The sequence below is a fragment of the Phyllostomus discolor genome, chromosome 5 (assembly GCF_004126475.2).
Source record: "Phyllostomus discolor isolate MPI-MPIP mPhyDis1 chromosome 5, mPhyDis1.pri.v3, whole genome shotgun sequence".
In the NCBI taxonomy this organism is placed as follows: Eukaryota; Metazoa; Chordata; class Mammalia; order Chiroptera; family Phyllostomidae; genus Phyllostomus; species Phyllostomus discolor.
In genome coordinates this window covers 127,378,424-127,399,491 of record NC_040907.2, presented here as the reverse complement: position 1 = coordinate 127,399,491, position 21,068 = coordinate 127,378,424, and the positions used below count along the sequence as shown (strand labels likewise).

At 39.5% G+C, this 21,068-nt stretch overlaps 1 protein-coding gene and 1 non-coding gene across 2 annotated transcripts in view; one reads left to right on the top strand and one right to left on the bottom strand.

The window, feature by feature from the left end:
• Positions 1-18,458, top strand: part of KIFBP (kinesin family binding protein) — a 38,416-nt gene extending 19,958 nt beyond the window's left edge. The window contains exons 6-7 of the mRNA XM_028512143.2: positions 12,851-12,966; positions 16,995-18,458. Of these exons, the coding sequence (XP_028367944.1) occupies positions 12,851-12,966; positions 16,995-17,870 (992 nt within the window). The 3' untranslated portion in view covers positions 17,871-18,458. The remainder of the gene's footprint in view (positions 1-12,850; positions 12,967-16,994) is intronic.
• Positions 18,459-19,571: 1,113 nt separating this feature from the next.
• LOC114498327 lies at positions 19,572-19,700 on the bottom strand. Its single transcript, XR_003684756.1, has one exon. It is a non-coding gene; the product is annotated as a small nucleolar RNA SNORA33 (small nucleolar RNA).
• Positions 19,701-21,068: the final 1,368 nt, after the last annotated feature.

The window sequence follows — 21,068 nt, the reverse complement described above, 5'->3', positions numbered from 1 at the left end:
ATGTGTGGGTTCTTTAAGAGGAACTGCTTGGGGCTCCAGTATTTTCTTCTACTGACTCAGTCCCCACTGGTTTTTGCTGGCAAAAGTTGTGGGGACTTATCTTTTGGCACTGGAACCGTGGCCTAGGCAGACTGGTGTGCAGTTGGGACTCCTCACTCCCAAGATATCCCTCCCAAACTTTTATCCACCACATGTTGGTGAGGGGCTGGCCTATTTCGCGTCTGCGCACCTCCTACCAATTTGGATTGATGTGGCTTCTTTTTCTTTTTAATATATTTTATTGATTACGTTATTATACATGTCCCATTCCCCCCCTTTATTATCCTCTGCCCTCCAGCCTCCGCCCACCCCTTAGTTCATTTGTCTATGGGTCATACATGTAAGTTCTTTGGCTTCTACATTTCTTATACTATTCTTAACTTCCCACTGCCTATTTTGTACCTACCATAAGTAGCTTTTTGGAAGCTACTTCTTCCTTGTACCTTTTCCCCCACTGACCTCCCTAGCTCCTCCCCATTGATAACCTCCATGTGATCTCTTTTTCTATGGTTCTGCTCCTGTTCTACTTGTTTGGTTAGTTTGTTTCTGTCTTTGTTTTTGTTTTTTTTTTTTTTAGGTTAGGTTGTTGATAATTGTGAGTTTGTTGTCATTTTAGTGTTCAGACTTTTTAAGTTCTTTTTCTTAGATAAGTCCCTTTAACATTTCATATAATAAGAGTTTGGTGATGACAAACTCCTTTAACTTGACCTTATCTGAGAAGCACTTTATCTGCCCTTCCATTCTAAATGAAAGCTTTGCTGGGTAGAGCAATCTTGGATGTAGGTCCTTGCTTTTCATGACTTGGAATACTTCTTTCCAGCCCTTTCTTGCCTGCAAGGTTTCTTTGGAGAAATCAGCTGATAACCTTATGGGAACTCCTTTGTAGGTAACTGTCTCCTTTTCTCTTGCTGCTTTTAAGATTCTCTCCTTATCTTAAACCTTGGGTAATGTAATTATGATGTGACTCTGTGTGCTTCCTTGGGTCCAGCTTCTTGGGAGTCTCTGAGCTTCCTGGACTTCTTGGAAGTCTATTTCCTTTGACAGATTAGGGAAGTTCTCCCGTGTGTTTTCAAATAAGTTTTCATTTCTTGCTCTTCCTCTTCTCCTTCTGGCACCCCTATGAGTTGGATGTTGGAATGTTTAAAGTTGTCCTGGAGGTTCCTAAGCCTCTCCTCATTTTTTTGAAATGACTTCCTTCTAAGTAAAATTCCATTGTATATATACAATTTCATTATCCATTCATCCGTTGACTGCTACTTAGGTTACTCCATATCTCATTTTCTCATTTCTTCATTCTGTTCTGGTTGAATGTTTATTTCTTCCTTCTGATCCAAACTGTTAATTTGAGTCCTGGTTTCCTTCCCTTCATTGTTGGTTCCCTGTACATTTTTCTTCATTTCACTTTTCATAGCCTTCATCTTTTCCTCTATTTTGTGACCATACTCGACCACTTCTGTGAGCAACCTGATTACCAGTGTAAGCTCTGTTGAGTTTACACAGATGCAGTTGAACTCTACATCTGATAGGTTGGCTATGTCTTCATCGCTTAGTTGTATTTTTTCTGGAGCTTCAATCTGTTCTTTTCATTTGGGCCATTTTTTTGGTCTCAGCATGCCAGTTTGGATATTTCTTCTTTAACTACTTGCTTGTGAGACTTCCCCACAGTTCAATTTTCTGGCAGTTCTGGGTTTTTTTTGTTTTTAAATTTGTTGTTGTCCTTAGTTTAGTTGCACGGGTGAGGTACAGTGTATCTACCTACACCTCCATCTTGGCCCAGATGTGGTTTCTTTGATTCCACAGTTGTCAACCTTCCATTTAACTTGATTTCTGAAGGCTCTGAGTGATGGTTGTTCTATATTTTAGTTGTCATTTTGATGTGGTTGTGCAAACAGGCAAGCCATGTCTGACTATGCTGCCATTTTGGAAAGTGTTTTTTAATTGAGGTATAGTTGACATATAACATTGTATTAGCTTCAGATCTACATGATTTGATATTTGTATACTGCAAAATGATTGCCAAAATAAGTCTAGTTAACATCCATCACCATACAGTCACAAAATTTTTTTTCTGGAAGACTTTTAAGATTTACTCTCTTAGCAACTTCCAAACATGCAAAATGGGTATCATGTTGTACATTAAAATCCTATGACCAAATTATTACATGATGAGGTTTGTACCTTCCTCTAAAAATTCATTCCTTCTAAGTAATATTCTATTGTATATATATATAATTTCATTATCCATTTATCTATTGACTGCTACTTAGGTTACTCCATATCTCAGCTATTGTTAAGTAATGCTGCAATGAATATGGGGGTGCAGGTATCTTTTCAGGTTAGTGTTTCTCTTTCCTTCGGATATATACCCAAAAGTGGAACTGCTGGATCATAAAGTAGCTCTATTTTCATTTTTTGAGAAACCTCCATACTGTTTTCCACAGTGGATGCACCGATTTATATTCCTATCAAAAGTACACAAGGGTTCCCTTTTCTTCACATCCTTACCAACATTTACTTCTTAACTTTTTCATACTAGCCAATCTAAATACTAAGAGGTGATATCTCATTGTAGTTTTTGATTTGCTCAAATAGAAATGTTAACTGATTTTTAAGACTAAATAAAACACTATAACTAAAAATCCGGATATTTGGCACATCACTTCTGTAGTATTCCAACCAAAATTGTATATAGTAGTACCCCTTTTTCTGTGGTTTTGCATTCCATGGTTTCAATTCCCCTAGGTCAATGATAGTATAAAAATGTTAAATGGAAAATTCCAGAAATAATTCATAAGTTTGAAATTGCATGCCATTCTGAGTAGTGTGATGATATCTCATGCTATCCTGCTCCATCCCTTTGTCCATGCTGTGTATATGCTACTTGCTGTTAGTCACTTAGTAGTCATCTGGAGCAACTGCTGCATGTTACTTGTATTCAAGTAACACTTATTTTACTTAATAATAGCCCCAAAACACAAGAATAGTTTAAACTTTGTAATAGGTACATATATATGATAGGGGACCCCAAAAAACTGAAATTATCTTCTGGAGGGCTGGCCCTTTTAAAACAGTTTTCTCCTGCTAGGTGAATGTTCCAGGAACCCATCTGTATCTGTGTACCAGCAGCTGGAATTGTTGTGAGAGGCTGCATTTGGCTTCAGTGAATTTTTTTTGAAAACTCTTTCAACCTGTTTGCCCATTTCACAGTGGGTGATTTATGAGTGCACCTGCCCACACTGCACTGAGTATTCAGCAGCTTTTGACCAAAACCAACATGACTCCCATGCCCCACCCTCCCTATTCACCTGATCTCATCCAGAGCAAATATATTTGTTTCCCCAGATGAAAAAAGTCCTCAAAGAGAAACACTTTGCTGATCTAGAAGAGGTGAAACAGAAAATGACAGAAGCACTAAAAGGCATAAAAATCAATGAGTTCAAAAACTGTTTTGAGCACTGCAAAAAACATCTCAATAGGTGTATTGCATCAATAGAGAGTACTTTGAAGGTGACTAAAGTTTCAACTTGTAAAAATATATACACGGGACTTTCAGTCAAGATGGCAGCACAGGCACACATGGCTTGCCTCTGTACAACCACATCAAAAGTACAACTAAAATACAGAACAACTATTGCTCAGGACCATCAAAAATTGAGCTGAATGGAAGTCTGACAACTATGGAATTACAGAAACCACATCCACCCAGACTGGTAGGAGGGGTACAGATGTGGAATGGGCTGGTCTCTAACCATTATGTGGTGAAGAAAAATTTGGGAGGGGTATCTTGGGAGTGAGGAGTCCCAGACCCACACCAGGCTCCGCCCCCAAGTCCTTTTTATTCCAGTGCCAGGATGCAAAAGCCAATGGGAATTGAGTTGAGACAAGAAACTTCTGGAGCCACAAGCAGTTCCACACATGGACTCATCTACTCGGACTCACTGCCTCTGAGCCCCAACACCAGGGTGTCAGCTTGAAAGACACCAGTGGTATACAGGGAGAAACTGAAATGTGTGGCATCAAGGTAAGCAGAGGCCATTGTCCCTTTTCTAAACCCTCCCCTGACAGAACCAGTAAGATGTTGCCATATCTGAGAATCCATCAACCTGGTTAACACTGTTTGACCCTGTTTGGAGATCCCCAGAGGCTCTGACAGACCCAATTTATGGGTGTACCCAAACTGCTTTTCCATATGAATGGCTGGTCTTGGCTTATACTGAACAGCTTCCTAAATCCTATCAAACAAGCAACAGCTGGCCTCAGTGAGCCCCAGGCCTGGCACTAGCAGCAGCAGCCAGCCTAGATTTATAGCTAGGCTTCGTTGAAGAACCTCCAAGCCCAGCACAAGTAGCAGCTATCTCAGATTGCTTTACAGCTCAGGCAGGGTGGTCCTGGGCAAAACACAAGTGGGGGCTGACCTTGGCCAGCACCACCCAGAAAACCCCAGGGCCAGCACACCCAGTAGACAGCTACAGACCACGCTGGAGCACCACCACCCTGACTCTGCACAGCTGATATTCCATGGTCAGTGGAGGCTGGTGGACAGTGGTCACAGCCAGTCCCTGCAACTAACTAGCCTTGGTAAATCCCTCCCATTGATCTGCCAACAGCAACCAAAGCTCAAACACAAGAGGAGGGTGTACTCAGCCCACATGAAGTGCACACCTCAAATACCCAGCTTGGGTGATAGGGGAGGCTGTGCCACTGGACCCTACAAGACACCTGCTACATTAGGCCACACTACCAAGACAAGGAGTCATAGCAGCTCCACCTAATATATAGAAACAGATACAGGGAGGCTGCCAAAACGAGGAGACAAAGAAACATGGCCCAAATGAAAGAACAGATCAAGTCTCCAGAAAAAGAGCTAAATGAAATGGAGATAAGCAATCTATCAGATGGAGAGTTTAGAATACTGTTTATAAGGATGCTCAAGGAACTTACTGAGGACCTCAACAACAGAAAAAAGACCCAGTCAGAAACGAAGGATATACTGATTGAAATAAAGAACAATTTACAGAGAAACAACAGTGGACTGGATGAAGCCGAGAATCAGATCAATGATTTGGACCATGAGGAAGAGAAAAACCGTTCATTAGAACAAGAAGAAGAAAAAAGAATCCAAAAAACGAGGATAGTATAAGCAGCCTCTGGGACATTCAAGAGATCCAGCCAACATGTGCCAGAAGGAGAAGAGAAAAAGCAAGAAACTGGAAATTTATCTGAAAAAATAGTGAAAGAAAACTTCCCTAATTTGGTGAAGGAAACAGACATGCAAATCAGGAAGTACAGAGAGTCCCAATGATGACAGATGCAGAGAGGCGCACTCCAAGACACATCATCATTAAAAGGCCAAAGGTTAGAGGTAAAGAGAGACTCTTAAAAGCAGGAAGAGAAAAGAAGTTTAGTTACCTACAGAGAAGGTCCCATAAGACTGTCAGCGGATTTCTCGAAAGTAAGTTTGCAGGACAGAAGGGATTGGCAAGAAATATTCAAAGTCATGAAAAGCAGGGACCTACAGCCAAGATTTTTATACCCAGCAAAGCTATCAATAGAATTGAAGGGCAGATAAAAAGCTCTCCAGACAATAAAGAAACTAAAGGACTTCATCACCACTAAACCGTTATTGTGTGAAATGTTAAAGGAACTTATTTAAGAAAAAGAAGAATATTAAAACTATGAAGTATAAAGTGACAAGAAATACATATGAATCAACAATTGAATCTAAAAAACAAATTAAGCAAACAAGAAGAACAGAGACAGATTCATGGATACAGAGCATTTTGGTGGTTGCCAGATGGTTGTGGGGGAATGGGTGAGAGGATTAAGAAGTAAAAATAGGTAGTTATGGAATAGTTTTGAGAATGTAAAGTACAGTACAGGAAATGGAGTAACCAAAGAATTTATATTCAGGACCCATGGACATCAACAATGGTGGAGGGATTGCCTGAGGGATGGGCACTGCTGAGTAGAGGTGGGCAAAGGGGGAAAAATCAGGACAGTTGTAATAGCATAATCAATAGAATATAATTTTTTTTTAAAGATTTTATTTATTTATTTTTAGAGAGGGAAGGGAGGGAGATAGAGAGAGAGAGACAGAGAAAATTCAATGTGTGGTTGCTGGGGGTTATGGCCTGCAACCCAGGCATGTACCCTGGCTGGGAATCGAACCTGGGACACTTTGGTTCCCAGCCCGCGCTCAATCCACTGAGCTATGCCAGCCAGGGCTTAATAGAATATAATTTAAAAAATGCTTTCCCCTATAAAATATGTAACATTGTTACACAGGCTCCCTGAGCGTGTTTTAGTAAGGTATCAATCCAGTGACTTTTGCTTTTAAACCTGTAGAAATGGAAGAACCCAGATCATCAGGTTGCTCCTAAAAAGGAAAGATCAAGGACTTCCTATCTAAGTGAACGTTCCAAAGTATAGTCACTCATCATTATTTGTGGATTCCATATTTAGGAATTCACCTACTTGCTACAAATTACTTGTAACTCCAGAGTCAGTACTTGATGTACTTCTCTGCTCACCTGCAGGCATGTGCAGAATAGCAAAGAATTTGAGTCGTCCAAGGAGCACATTCCCAACTGAGGTTGAACAAGGCAGTGCTTTGTCTTCTTGTTTCAACTCTCACACTGTAAAACAAGTGTGGTTTGTAGTTTATTTAGTGCCATATTTTTGCTAGTTTTGTGCTCTTTGTTGATTTCATTGTTTTTAAAATGGCCCCCAATTGCAGTGCTGATGTGATGTCTAGTGCTCCTAAGCATGTGAGGGGTGAGATGTGCCTTATGGAGAGAATGAAGTGTGAGATAAACTTCATTCAGGTGCACATTAAAGTGCCATTGGCCATGAACTCAACGTTAATGAGTCAGTGTTAATTATATTAAATAAGGTGTCTTTAAATGAGCACATGTATAATGTTATAGTTTGATCAGTTGACAAACATGTTATAACCAGAGCCCATTGGAACCGAACCCTGTGTTTCCCCTAGGAGTAATGTGTCAGCATTTGCTAATTCAGTGTCCACAGCAGCTTTATAGAATGTGACTACCATGAACAATAGGAATCAACTGTATGTTGTTTCCTTGTAAGAGAATTCAGTTAGAAAGTTTTAATGTTTGGGATAAAAACCACTTTTTCTGCTGAAACGGATGTTCGTCTGAGGGAGACGTTCTAATCCACTGGGAGCTTCCATCAGTGGGTCCCAACCCACCGGGAGCTTCTGCGTTCCTTGGGAGGAGAGTTGATGCTCTCTGGAGACTGGGCAGTGCTGCTGTTGACTTGGCGTCGGTGGTGTTGGGGCACACCCTTGTTGATGGAAAGAAGACTACAGAGGAAAGTATGCAGATTAATAGCTATACTTCCGTTAATCTAACACGCTGACTGGAAATGTTATTTCATGTTACAAAGGATTTTTTAAAAATTCTCACTCAAGGACATGTTCATTGATTTTAGTGAGACAAGAAGGTGGGGGTGAAGAGAGAGACACTGATGTGAGAGAGAAACATTGATTGGTTGCCTCCTGTATGCACCCCTACTGGGGATTGAACCCACAACCTAGGTATGTGTCCTGACCAGGAATCCAACCCACAGCTTTTTCGTGTTCAGGATGATGCTCCACCAACTGAGCCACACTGGCCAGGGCTGTAATAAAGAATTTTTTAAAATACTAGTGAAAACAATTAAAAAAATACTAATGAAAACCAAAATAATTTAAACCATGAAAATATTTTAAATAAAATTTTCCTTGCAAAAGGGAAATCCTTAACAAATGTAACAATAATTTGGTAAAACCAGACATGAGACTCATATTACAAAATGAAAGAATTGGCCCTTCATTAAACCACCTTCATCATTCTGAACATCAGAATTGGGGAACATCTGTCCCCAATTACTTTGGGGGACACTTTCCACTCATGACTACTTTTAATTCATGAGAAACCCATTTCAGTTTGGATTCCACTAGATCGGAAGTTTTGACACATTGGTTAGGAGTGATGCTCCTCTTCCCTCAGTCAGCACTCTTTCTTTATTAACAGAGACCACAGCATAGGGACAATGATAAAAGCAAATGCTAAAACAATTAGAGGAAACTGCTTTCAGCGCCTTGTAAAGATCCATTTATAGGCCTGAAATACAGAATTCATATTTTAATTAAAGTAGGTATTCCGAAAACCTGTGAGAGTGATTCTTCTATTAATGCTGATTGATTAATAATGATGTTGAGCACCTACATGTACCAGCTCTGTCCTAGGTTCTTTGTGCTCATCAGCTCATTAAATCCTCATAGCAACACTATGGGACAGTCACTGCTGCACTCGGTATTTGATAGATAGGAAAACTGAAGCACAGAGAACTCCAGCAACTTCCAGTGTCACACAGATGGTGAGGGGCAGAGCTGGCATTTAAATGCAAGCAGGATAGTTTTGTGATAGTTGCAAGCTTGTATCTACACTGCTTGAGTCAAAAGACCACAAACCTGAAAGTTCCCTACCTCGTGTCCCTCCAACCCCCTTCACTGGCTAGAGATGAAAGAGATGAAAAGGCTGCTCTCTGGAGGTGGGTGGGGGACTCTGCAGCCTTGGGAAGGCTTGGAAATAGGCTCAGATAAAGTTAAACTCACACCTTTAAGTTTGGGAACAAGTCTGTAATTATGATAATACGAGGTCTGACCAGAAGATATCCAGCCATTTAATATGAAAAATAGAGACCTTTATTGAAGAAGATAGAAAATACAAGAAACGTACACAGGACAATGACGCCTCAGTCCCCTTCAAAGTAGGCACCTTGGGGCCCCACATGGTTCTCCCAATTGTCATCAACTGCCCTGCCATATTTTACTGAATCTCATCGACAGTCTGAAATCTCTTTAAAGGTGATTTTAGTGAAAGACAAATACAATATGATCTCACCTAAAAGAGGAATCTAATGAACAAAATAAATAATGAACAAAAATAGAGCCATAAGCGTGGAAACATGAAATAGACTGACAGTGACCAACGGGGAAGGGGTGGTATCATGGAAATAAGGGGAAGGGACTAATCAAAGAACAGGTATGAATGACCCATGGACATGAACAATGGTGTGGGAATTGACTGTGGGGGTGGTGCTGGGTGAAAGAGGGCAAAGGGGGGAAATTGGGACAACTGTAATAGAATAACAATAAAAAAACCACTTTTTTAAAAAAAGTGATTTTAGGCCCTGGCTGGCGTAGCTCAGTGGATTGAGCGTGGGCTGCGAACCAAAGTGTTGCAGATTCGATTCCCAGTCAGGGCGCATGCCTGGGTTGTAGGCCACGGCCCCCAGCAACCGCACATTGATGTTTCTCTCTCTCTCTCTTTCTCCCTCCCTTCCCTCTCTAAAAAGTAAATAAATAAAATCTTTTTTTAAAAAAGTGATATTAGTTTTGGGAAAAGCCAGAAGTTGCAGGGCACCAAATCTGGGCTGTAGGGATACTGAGTCACCTGGGTGATTTGGTGTTTCACCAAAAAACTCTGCAGATGTGATGCATAAGCAGGTGTCTTGTGATGGATCTGCCAATCATCAGTTGTCCATAGCTGTGGCCTTCTGAATCATCTGAATAGTTTCCACAGAGGAATGTTCAAGCTTAATGCAAAATTTGAAGCAGATTTGTTGCTCTACTTGCTCAGTCATTTTGAATGTGATGGCCACACAGCACACATGCTCACTCAACATGGGGTCTACCACCCCCACTGACTAGTACAGTGAAGTAGTCATTGTTCATGCATGTGCACATTCCAGTCCACTCTCCTTGGCTGCCAGGTTACATTGATGTAACCTGGCACTCATCTCCATCAGGTCATCTTCTGGTGTGCCTTTTAGCTCTTGAATTGCTCCAAAATTCTTAAAACCCTCACCCTCACTAATGTTTTTGTAATATCCACGATCTCTTTTGATTTCCTTTATTGGCTCTGTCATAAATCCTGTGAAGTCACATACATCATCTGGACACAGTTTTCCCCAGCAAGGACTTACTGTTTTGGGCTTGATGGCTTTCATGGCTTTTTCTCTAACAATGATGGCTCTTCACTGCTGTGATTCTTCTAGACTTTCATGATGTTCTATCAGGGTTCACTGCTGTAGCATTGACAGTAGTTGCCATAGAGTACTGTGTATAATGAGCCATAAAGGTGTTTATGACCCCCGAGGCAGAGGCTAAAACAGAGGCGAAGTGTTTGGGGGCAAGTAGATCAGTTAGCTGCTTAGGGCATTGAACCCATGGGGTCTTTGTGGCCAGGGGCACTGTAATGTCAAAAAAAAAAAGACTTTAAAAGGCAGTTCTTTACTTGCAAGGTACTTCCTGACCTTAGGGACAAAGCATCAATGGAACCAGTCCAGGCTTTCTTGTACAACCGGAAGACTGGCAGCTAGTATTTATCTTTTCCCTTCAGGGCTCCGGTTAGCGGCTTTGTAGATAAGGCCATTGCTGATCATAAACCCAACTGCATTTGCACAGAACAGTAGAGTTGGGCTATCCCTTCCTGCCCGAAGTCATGGTGCTTGCTTCTCTTAATAGAAGTCCTTCATGGCATTTCCCATGCCCCCCTGCCCCCACCATAGAGCATTTCATGTCTGCATTATAAACTTGGCCCTGCCCTGGCAGGTGTGGGTCAGTGGGTTGGGCGTCATCTTGCAAACTGAAAGACTGCAAGTTCGATTTCCAGTCAGGGCACATGTGTTGGTTTTGGGCCAGGCCCCCGTTGGGGGCATGAGAGGGGCAAACCACACAGCGATGTTTCTGTTGCATGCCAATATTTCTCTCCCTCTTTTTCTCCCTCCTTTCCCTTCTTTCTAAAAAGAAATAAATCTTTAAAAACAAAACAAAACCCTGTTCAGGCAGATACCCTTTTTCTTCCATGCTTTTCTTAATGTCATCTGGGAATTTGCTGCCTCTTGGTCTACAGAAGCTACTGCCTCTTGGTCTACAGAAGCTACTGCTTCTGTCACCTTGACATTTTAAAGCCAAACTTCTTTCTAAAAGTAACCATCCATTGCTGGCATTAAATTCTCCAGCTTTAGGTCCTTTTGCCTTAAATTGTCATGTAATGACTTTACTTTTTCTCAAATTATATTATGTATGCCTCAAATCTATAGGTATGCCTTTCTTAAGCAATCCTGCACTCAAAAATCTGCATTTTCAATAAAAGATAAAAAGGTTATTTCTCAAAAAGTTCAAGGTTTTCATGCCTACTGGTGTAGCTGTAACAATGGCTTCACAAATTTCCTTTTCTTTTTGTACAATGATCCTTATGCTAGATTCATTTATCTTGAAGTGGCAAACCATTGCAGCTGCAGAACTCAATCTCTGGTACATGTCAAGCAATTCAACTTACTCTTATAATAGCATGACTTTTCTCTGCTTCCTGGGAGCATTTCTAGCATCACTAGAGGCACTTTGTGTGGGTCCCACAGTGTTATTCAAGGTTTATGGTATTGCACTAAGCATGGTGAAAAACACACAAGCACCACGAGAGATCACTTTTTACTGCAATGTGCAATTTACTAGAGAGATGAACTGTTCAGGGATGATTAGCATTTACACAGCATTTTGAGCAGATGAACACTTGAGCTTACAGCGTAGCAACAGGAGGTAGCTATAAAATTTTACATTAGTATAGTATGTCTTACAGTTAAAACCATAAATTGTTGTGATTTAATACTGCATCTTTATGTTTGTTTGTGTTTCTCTCAACTGCTAATGGTGCCATGTTTGGTTTGTGTTTGTGCGTAAGTTTTGATAAATTTTAACTTTGTACAATAGATTTGTGTGTATTTTATGGTAGTACATGAAAAAATAGACTAGTATGTACATATATTTTATGCATTCATGACACCTTTTTCTTAATTTTTTGGATATTTCCAGGCTATGATTGTCAGGGAGTTTTTTTGAATTGTCGCAAATTCAGACATTTTTCCAATATATTTACTGAAAGAAATCCACACATAAGTGGACTCACGATGCTCAAACCCACGTTTGAGGGTTTGCCGTAGTTGGTTTTTTGCTCCTTAATTTATTACATTGAATTCATTGTAGATTGGTTGAAATCTAAGAGGCACTTGTCCCCCCAAAAATCAATAAAAACTAAAGTACCAGTAAGATGTCATTGTGATTTTACTCTTCAAAATAGTAAAGTTAAAAATATGACAATGTCCAACATTTTTAAAATGCTTTCATTGAGTAGCCTGAAATGTTGGTTAGAGTATTTGTTGAAAACAGTTTGGCAGTATGTATCAAGAACATTCAAAATGATGTAAACTCTGACCCAGTGAGCTCCACTTGTAGGAATCTGTCCTAAGGAAATAATCCAAAATCCAGACAGATTTATGCACAGAAATCTTCATCTAGAGAGTGGTTTGTAATGGAAGGAATTGGGAACAACATATGCCCAGTATTAGAAAAATGGTTAAAGAATAGCATATTTATTTAATTGTATATCATGTTATACTTATAAATGATGTTAAAGTGTTGATAATGATATGGGTAAAGTGTTAGAGGTATAATATAGGAAGTAAAAGCTATATTCAAAACCAAATATATATCATGACCCTAGTCTTCACCTACAGATAAGACATAAGAAAAAATTAGAAATAAATATGCAAAAATAACATAAGTGAGTGCCTGTGGGTAGTAGGGATTTGGAGTGGGGTTCCCCCCCCCCACCCCAGTGCTTCAATGAGGATCTGGACTTTTATAACAGGAAAAAGTGATGTAAAACAAGAATTCAGTACAGATACAATGAAAATTACAGTTATGACCATTAACTTAGACAAATCATGTTTGTAATTTTAGCTACTGAAACTGAAGGAGATGTGCCAGAGCTTTATCATCAAAGAAAAGGGGAAATAGCAAGATGCTGGATCAAATACTGTTTGACTCTCATGCAGAATGCTCAACTTTCAATGCAGGTAATGCAGTCAAAAGCCGTCTTTTCTTTCTTAAATGAGCAAGACATAAGTGAAAGCTTAAAATTGGAATTATGTTTATTGGGCTCACTGCATGTTTATTATGTAAGACATGCAGAATGCTCTCATCAATATATTTTTTAAAGGATTTTATTTTTTTATTTTTAGAGACGGGGTGGGGTGGGAGGTAGAGAAATACTGATTTGTGAGAGATACATTGATTGGTTGCCTCTGACATGCCCCCAACCAGGAACCTGGCCTGCAACTTAGGCATGTGCCCTGACTGGGAATTGAACCAGCAACCTTTTGGTTCGCAGGCTGGCACTCAGTCCATTGAGTCATACCAGTCAGGACCTGAAGACTTTTGAGAAATTATATTCTGTCCAAAAAAAAGCCTGTGAACCAAAGGGTTGCTGATTCAATTCCCAGTCTAGGGCATATGCCTGGGTTGTAGGCTGGGTCCCCGGTTGGGGGAGTGTGAGAAGCAACCACACGTTGATATTTCTCCCCTTCTCTTTTCCCCTCCCTTCCCTTCTCTAAAAATAAATGAATAAAATCTCTTGGAAATAAAAGAATATAATTTCCTGAGAAGTGGGGTCTATGTCATATATATTATGTCATCTCCAGGTACAATAGGTTCTCAATAAGTTATTATTAAATTCATAGTTCTTCACCCTCTATAGATCCTTCCCTTAAACTCCATAGAACTTTTCTTACTCCTTCCTAAGTCACTTAAATTCTGCCTTGTATTATCCCAATTCATGTTCCTTTACCTCTTTTTAGACTATAAGCAACTTGAGGGCAGGAAACAACTCTAATCTTTATATACTCTGTGCAGTATACACAGGGTGGAGCGAAAGTAAGTTTATAGGTTATATGGGAAATAATACAATAATTAATAAATAATAATATAAGAATAAATTCTGTTTTGCATACTCACAGCTATAAACCTACTTTTGCCCCACCCGGTAAGTACATATTTTTATAAAGATAAATATAATTATATCAATAAACAGCCTTGCCAGTTTGTAGCTATGTGTTCTTGGCAATTTACTCAGTCTCTTTGTGCCTCAATTCTCTCGCTGGTAATAATAGTATGTACTTAATAACGTTGTTATAAGAGTTAAATTTGTATGTGTGTGTCTCAGAAAAGTGCCTGAGACATACCAAGTCCTCAATAAATGTTAACCATCATCATCATTATTATTACGGATCGATACTGAATCCTAGTTTCTAACCACTAAAGAGGAAAGAAAAGAAATCATTTGGATGCAATATACTAAGGGTAGATATACAGACTTTCCTGATAGAGCTATTATGCTTCATTTTTACTATTTGTATTCATTAAAATAAGCTAATTTTTACCAGTAAATAACACAGAACCTTGTAAAACTACCACACAAAGTAAAACTACAAAACCCAAGGAGCAAAGGTCTTACAAAGATGAGAGCATTTTAGAGATAGAGGGTAGGGAAAGTAGGGAAAAGAACTAGGGAGTTTTATATTTAGAGAAGTTGGAGCCAGGAAGAGCTGTCAGCTTTCCTCTGCTCAAAAAGCAGCATAGAAAGCTTTCCAAATAAATAAGTAGCCAGGAAGCAAGTAAATAAACAAGATTTAGAGACTTACAGCCTGCATTGGAAGTTACTGTGTCTAGCAAAATATGGGTGGTTTGACTCTTACCCTTCAGTTAGTTGATGTTTTCCAAACCAGGCACTAGAACCTGTCACCTGACTGCACTAAACCCAGATAGTTGTCATGCTACAAAAATTGCTCAGATTTTCTTCAATCTGACCTTTTTTGTTACTTTAACTTCATCATTCGATTATCTGTTTATTTCAAAAGGCTTCTTCAGTTAAACTTAAATGTACACAGATATATTTAAGTAAATGTTTATGCCAACTCTGTGCTACTCATTGTACTCTGATGTACAAAAAAACCTGGTTTTTGATTTTGTGTAGAAGTGTAGCTTTGACAAGTTCCACAACTACACACGATATGAGGAGACATAATAGTAAGGAACATTTGAAGGAAGCTCTGGGGCTGAGTAGCAATTACCTAGACTGGAGAAAGGAGGGAGCAGCATTCCAAGGAGCTGAAGCAGCATGTTTTAAAGTTGTAGGGCATAAGGAGCATGGTATTAGAAGGGATGAATAGTGCCCTGTGAGGCTGGAAGAGAGTGAGAGAGTATGTGATACAAGAGTTAGAAAGGGGCTAGATCATGAAGGGCCTTCAAGGAATGGAAGCCTTGAAGGGTTTTTGGAACAGTCACTTAGGTAGCAGAATGGAGAGTGAATTGAGGGAAAGCAAGAATGGATGAAGGAGATTAGTTAGAAGACCACTGTGGCAGTCCAGGAGGAGATGTGCAGAAGAAAAAGATTGGATTCCAGAGGTATTTAGAAAGCAAAACATTAAGGACTTGGTGATAGATTGGAAGATTGGAAGTATGGGGTAAAGGGAGAGGAGAGGGACGTCTCAAGGATGATTCCTAGATTGCTGTCTGTCCTCATAGATGAAATGTTCTTCCCCAAAATAACACTAGAATAGGAACCTGTTTGCTGAAGAAGAACAGGGTGTGCATGTTGCAGATGAGATGCCTCTGAATCTTCTGAGAGGAGATGCCATAAAGGGAGCTGTAGTTCTGGGTCTGGAGCTTGAAAAGAGGTGTGGGCTATAGCTGTAGACTAGTGAGTCCTCCTCCCGTGAATGGCAGCTGAAGCCATGGGTGTGGGTGGAGTCACCTGTTTAGAGCAGTGCTGTCCAGTAGAAAGAGAATACGAGCTACATATGTAGTTTTAAATTTCCTAGTGGCCACATTAGAAAAGGAAAAAAAAAGAAGCAGGTGAAATTAATTTTAATTATTTTTTTAACCCAGAACATCAAAAAATATTCTCATTTCTATATGTCATCAACATTTAAAAATTAAGAGGCTCCAGTTGGAACTTTATTCACACAAAAATTTCTGGGAGCCCTGACCACTGTGGCTCAGTTGGTTGGCACGTCTTGTGGGTCAAAGGGTAATGGGTTCAATTCCCGGTCAGGGAACATGACTGGGTAGCAGGTTTGGTCCCTGGTTGTGATGTATACTGGAGGCAGCTAATCAGTGTTCCTCTCTTATATCGATGTTTCTCTCTCACACTGATGTTTCTCTCCCTCCCTCCCTCCCTGGTCTCTAAAATCAATAAGCATGTCCTCAGGTGAAGATAAACAAATTTCTTTTCTTGGAAATTGGATAAGTATTATTTTGCACAGCCCACATCTCATTTTGGACGCATCACATTTCAGGTAGTAGGCATTCCCAGTGTGGTGAATGGCTCCTTTGAACAGTGCAGGTCTAGAGAGACCAAATCAGGAGGAAAAAGAAAAGGCCTTGAGGCTGAGCATTAAGGGATCTGATGACTAATTTTGTTGGCCAGTAAGGGGAGAATGAGCTTACTCTATTTCTTAACCATCTTAGCTATCTATGTACATATATATGTCTTTATGTACATCTATAGATGTAGATATGTGTGTGTGTGTTTTTGTCCCAGAAGGCTGGAGAGTTAACTTTAACTACAAAGGTAGATTTAACTCTCTCTTCACTTTAGTGTTTTTAAAAGACCTAGAGCATTTCTCTGAAATATATTTCACTAAATAAGTTATAGCATAAATATCATATCATTAATCTTAATGGCATGTTTGAAATATTTTTAGGATTTATATTGCAGTTTTACTTTAATGCTAATAATGACATATTACATGTATATAATGTTTCACATTTTTTAATGTTCTTTCATATGTATTTGAGTTCCCTAAAGAAGAATAAAGTATGTAAGTGGTTTATCTATTTACTACTTCCTAACTTCTTGTGTTTTTAATATAATTGAAATATAATTAGACGAAAGAAGTTTTAAAAGATGTTTAAGATTATAAGACTTCCATGAATCAGACTAGGACATAACAGGGTTTTGTGTTTTTTACTAGTTGATTGCTTTAATGTTATTTGACAGCAGGAAGTCACTGTCCTACTTAGCCACAACTGTTTTTTCTTTCAGGACAACATAGGAGAGCTTGATCTTGATAAACAATCTGAACTTAGAGCTTTAAGGAAAAAAGAACTAGATGAAGAAGAAAGTGTTAGGAAAAAAGCTGTGCAGTTTGGAACCGGTGAACTCTGCGATGCCATCTCTGCAGTAGAAGAGAAAGTGAGCTATTTGAGACCTTTGGATTTTGAAGAAGCCAGAGAACTTTTCTTATTGGGTCAACACTATGTCTCTGAGGCAAAAGAGTTCTTTCAGATTGATGGTTACGTCACTGACCATATTGAAGTTGTCCAAGACCACAGTGCTTTGTTTAAGGTGCTTGCCTTCTTTGAAACTGACATGGAGAGACGGTGCAAGATGCATAAACGTAGGATAGCCATGCTAGAGCCCCTGATTGTGGACCTGAATCCACAGTATTACCTGTTGGTCAACAGACAGATTCAGTTTGAAATTGCACATGCTTACTATGATATGATGGATTTGAAGGTTGCCATTGCCGACAAGCTGAGGGATCCTGATTCACACATCATAAAAAAAATAAATAATCTTAATAAATCAGCATTGAAGTACTACCAGCTCTTCCTAGACTCCCTGAGAGACCCAAATAAAGTATTTCCTGAGCATATAGGGGAAGATGTTCTTCGCCCCGCCATGTTAGCTAAGTTTCGAGTTGCCCGTCTTTATGGTAGAATCATCACTTCAGATCCCAAGAAAGAGCTAGAAAATCTGGCAACATCTTTGGAACATTATAAGTTTATTGTTGATTACTGTGAAAAGCACCCTGAGGCTGCCCAGGAAATAGAAGTCGAGCTAGAACTTAGTAAAGAGATGGTGAGTCTTCTTCCAACAAAAATGGAGAGATTCAGAACCAAGATGGCCCTGACTTAACAATCCTCATTTTTTATGAAAGAACATGTGCAATATTGAAGAGAATTTTTCCCCTCAGTCAAACGGGCTAATTCTATTGTGGTACTTAATTTTATAGCCAGATGAGTACAGTTTGAACTTGAGCTACAGTCAGACCAATTGAGGCTTTACTAGGACCTTAATCAACATAAAGATAGTAAGTTAATACCTAATTATGTAAATTGCCTTGTTAAAGTGACATGTGATTGATATTTAAGATTGCTTGTTTCCTATTTAAATAAACCTTCCCTGACTCATTTTCTAAAGATAGGTTCCTTGTTGTCTAGTAACCGATGGATTCTTTAAGAGGAAAATTGCTGAGTAACATACCTGGTAGACAAGCCTGTTGTTATATAAAAACTGAAAAAGTAACTTCCTGTAGTTATTCTTTCTCAAATATTTACTTTCCTAAGTTCCCAAAGAAATCTTTTCTTCTTGAAAATATTAAAAAACTAAGTTATGTTGTAAAGTACTGTAAAGTAGTTTGTCTCATTTATAGGAGGAAAAGGGCCTTGTTGGAAATATAATAAATTTACTTGTTTCACTAATAAAAGCTTGCATTTACTCTTGTTTTCTTCTAAGAATTGATTTTTAATTATTACTATTTTTTTTTTTTTTTTTAGAAAGAGAAGGGAAGGGAGGGAGAAAGAGAAGGAGAGAAACATCAATTGGTTGCCTCCCGCACAGCCCCAACTGAGGACCTGGCCTGCAACCCAGGCGTGTGCCCTGACTAGGAATCAAATGGGCAACCTTTCGATTTGCAGGCTGGTGCTCAATCAACTGAGCCACACCAGCCAGGGCAGGAATCGATTTTTGGTACTTTGGAGGTATTGCCTTAATACCAGAGAAGAATATTTATTTCTTCAGTAACACTGCACAGATAGAAAACATTAAAATCTCATTTATTGAATAAATATTGGAGATATTACCATGTACCAGAAAAATCTTAATTGGCTGCTGTTTCTCATCAGAGGATCCTGGTATATTATAAATCTTTAAGAACTGTTGGAAAAGGATATGTACTTCATAACAACATTGTTAATATGTTAGTCATTTTAAGAAACACAGAATTGAAATGGAGTCCCTTTCCAGTGCAAAAATCAAGATCAGTTGTGAAATGTGATACACAGAATAGGTCTGTATGTTGACTTGCCTACTAATTTGCTTCGGAAAGCTTAGGACTAGATCACCCCTAAGATTCTGTAACCTTTATATATGTGTGATAAAGACCTTGCTTTTTCTTTGAGGTCATCTGCCAGGAAAAAAAATCTTCGAGTGTAACAGCAATGGGTAATGCACTCAATATTTAGTATTTACTAAATACCTACCGTGGGTCAGGCACTGTTCTCACTTTTCTAAGTATAGAGTGATGAACAAGACAAACACAGGCCTGCTCTCATGGAGAAAGTAAACAGTGCGAGAGATGATTTCAGGCTGAGTGTTACTCAGAAAGGAACCAGAGGGATATGGACAACGTTCAGTGGGAAGGGGCTTCTTTAGCTCCAGTGATCTGAAAAGGCCTCTGAAAAGCTGGGAGTTGACCCTGAGCTGAGTACTAGTTGAGGGGAAAAGGCAGCAAAATAAAGATTTCTCGGTAGAGTATTCCAGAGAATGCTAGGCCCTCAGGCTGGAACAAACTTCAGAAGATATTGGGCGTTTTATTTAGTTTTACTTTTTATTTTTTCTTTTAGCTATTTTCAGTGACCTTAATGGCTTCAAGGTCTTTAAGGCTCGTAACATGGTAGTACTATTGCCAACTTTCTCTAAATTTCTGCAGAAACACTTTCAGTTAAGAGACTCAGTGGCTGGCTTGGCACTGGACATTTTAGGAGATGGGAAAGGCCAGTGTGGCTGGTGCAGAAGAGGTGGGGAGTGGGAGGGAGTGGGGCAGACGTGGGGGTAAGGAGTCCAGATGAAGAGGCTTTGTAGGTAAGGGAGAAGAGTCTGGATTCTATTCTAGGTTCAGTGGAAGACTTCATAGAATTTTTAAAAAAAGAGTGGCGTGATCTGATTGGCATTTTTAGGAAACCACTCTGGTGCCTCAGGGGAGAATAGTTTGTAGGGAGGCAGGGTGGCACCAGAGGGGAAGCAGGAAGACGAGTTAGGTTCAGTTAAGATGAATCCAAACGGTTTGGACTAGGATGATAGAATAGGGATGGAGAGAAGTGGATGGATACAGTTTATACTTTAGAAGTAGAATCATAGGACATGCTAAAAAGTTACATGTAAAACATGAAGGGGAAAGAATCAACCATGTTAAGTTGAAATATGTAGGAGAAGCATGTTTTTGTGAGGGAGATGTGGGGTTAAAAATTAAGAGTTCTGGATAGGTCATACAGTGAGTTTTTTTTACTCCTCACCCAAGGACATGTGTACCGATCTTTTTTAGAGAGGAAGGGAGAGAGAGAGAAACACCTATCAGTTACCTTCTGTGTGTGCTCCGAATGGGGATCTAACCCACAACCTAGTACGTGCCCTGACTGGGGGTTGAACCCACAACCTTTTAGTGTATGGGATGATGAACAACCAACTGAGCCACTGGCCAGGGCAGGTCACATTGAGTTTAGATGCTTGAGATGAAATGATGCTAATATCTTTTCATCAGACGTTAAAAGGAAAGTAAAGAGGATCAGGAGGAGGCAAAGGAGAAGGCAATTTCTTGGGCATAATGATAGCAGCTCTGCACCCCAGTTACTGTCATCGGAAACCCTTCCTGATAGAGCGATTTTGCTACCAACATTATTCAACTTAATGACTTCACGTACATAGTCATTCATTCGTTTTAACAAATAACTTACTGAGCTCTTGTGTGCTAGTGCTTGTGCTAAGCTATGAGAATATGATCTGTAAGTCACAGCCTCTAAAATCTTGATAGCTTTTCTTCTTTCTAACAGTGTGATTCAAGTTGAGTTCAAAAGATAAAATTCAAGTAGAACAGGCACTGGTCTTAAAAGCAGTCTTTATCCTAATACCCGTCAACATACTCTGACTTTTCACATCTTAAGATTTCGTCTTTAGCTATCATCAGAACATCTCACTGACTGCTTTGCAGTCTTGCACAGTATGCATGTAGCCTGTTCTACAAACTGCTTTTCTGGAGCATGATTTCCCAAAGACAGCCGCCCTCTGAGAATTCATTGCTTCTCTAGATGTTAGCAGTTGTCAGACATTTTGGTCTCA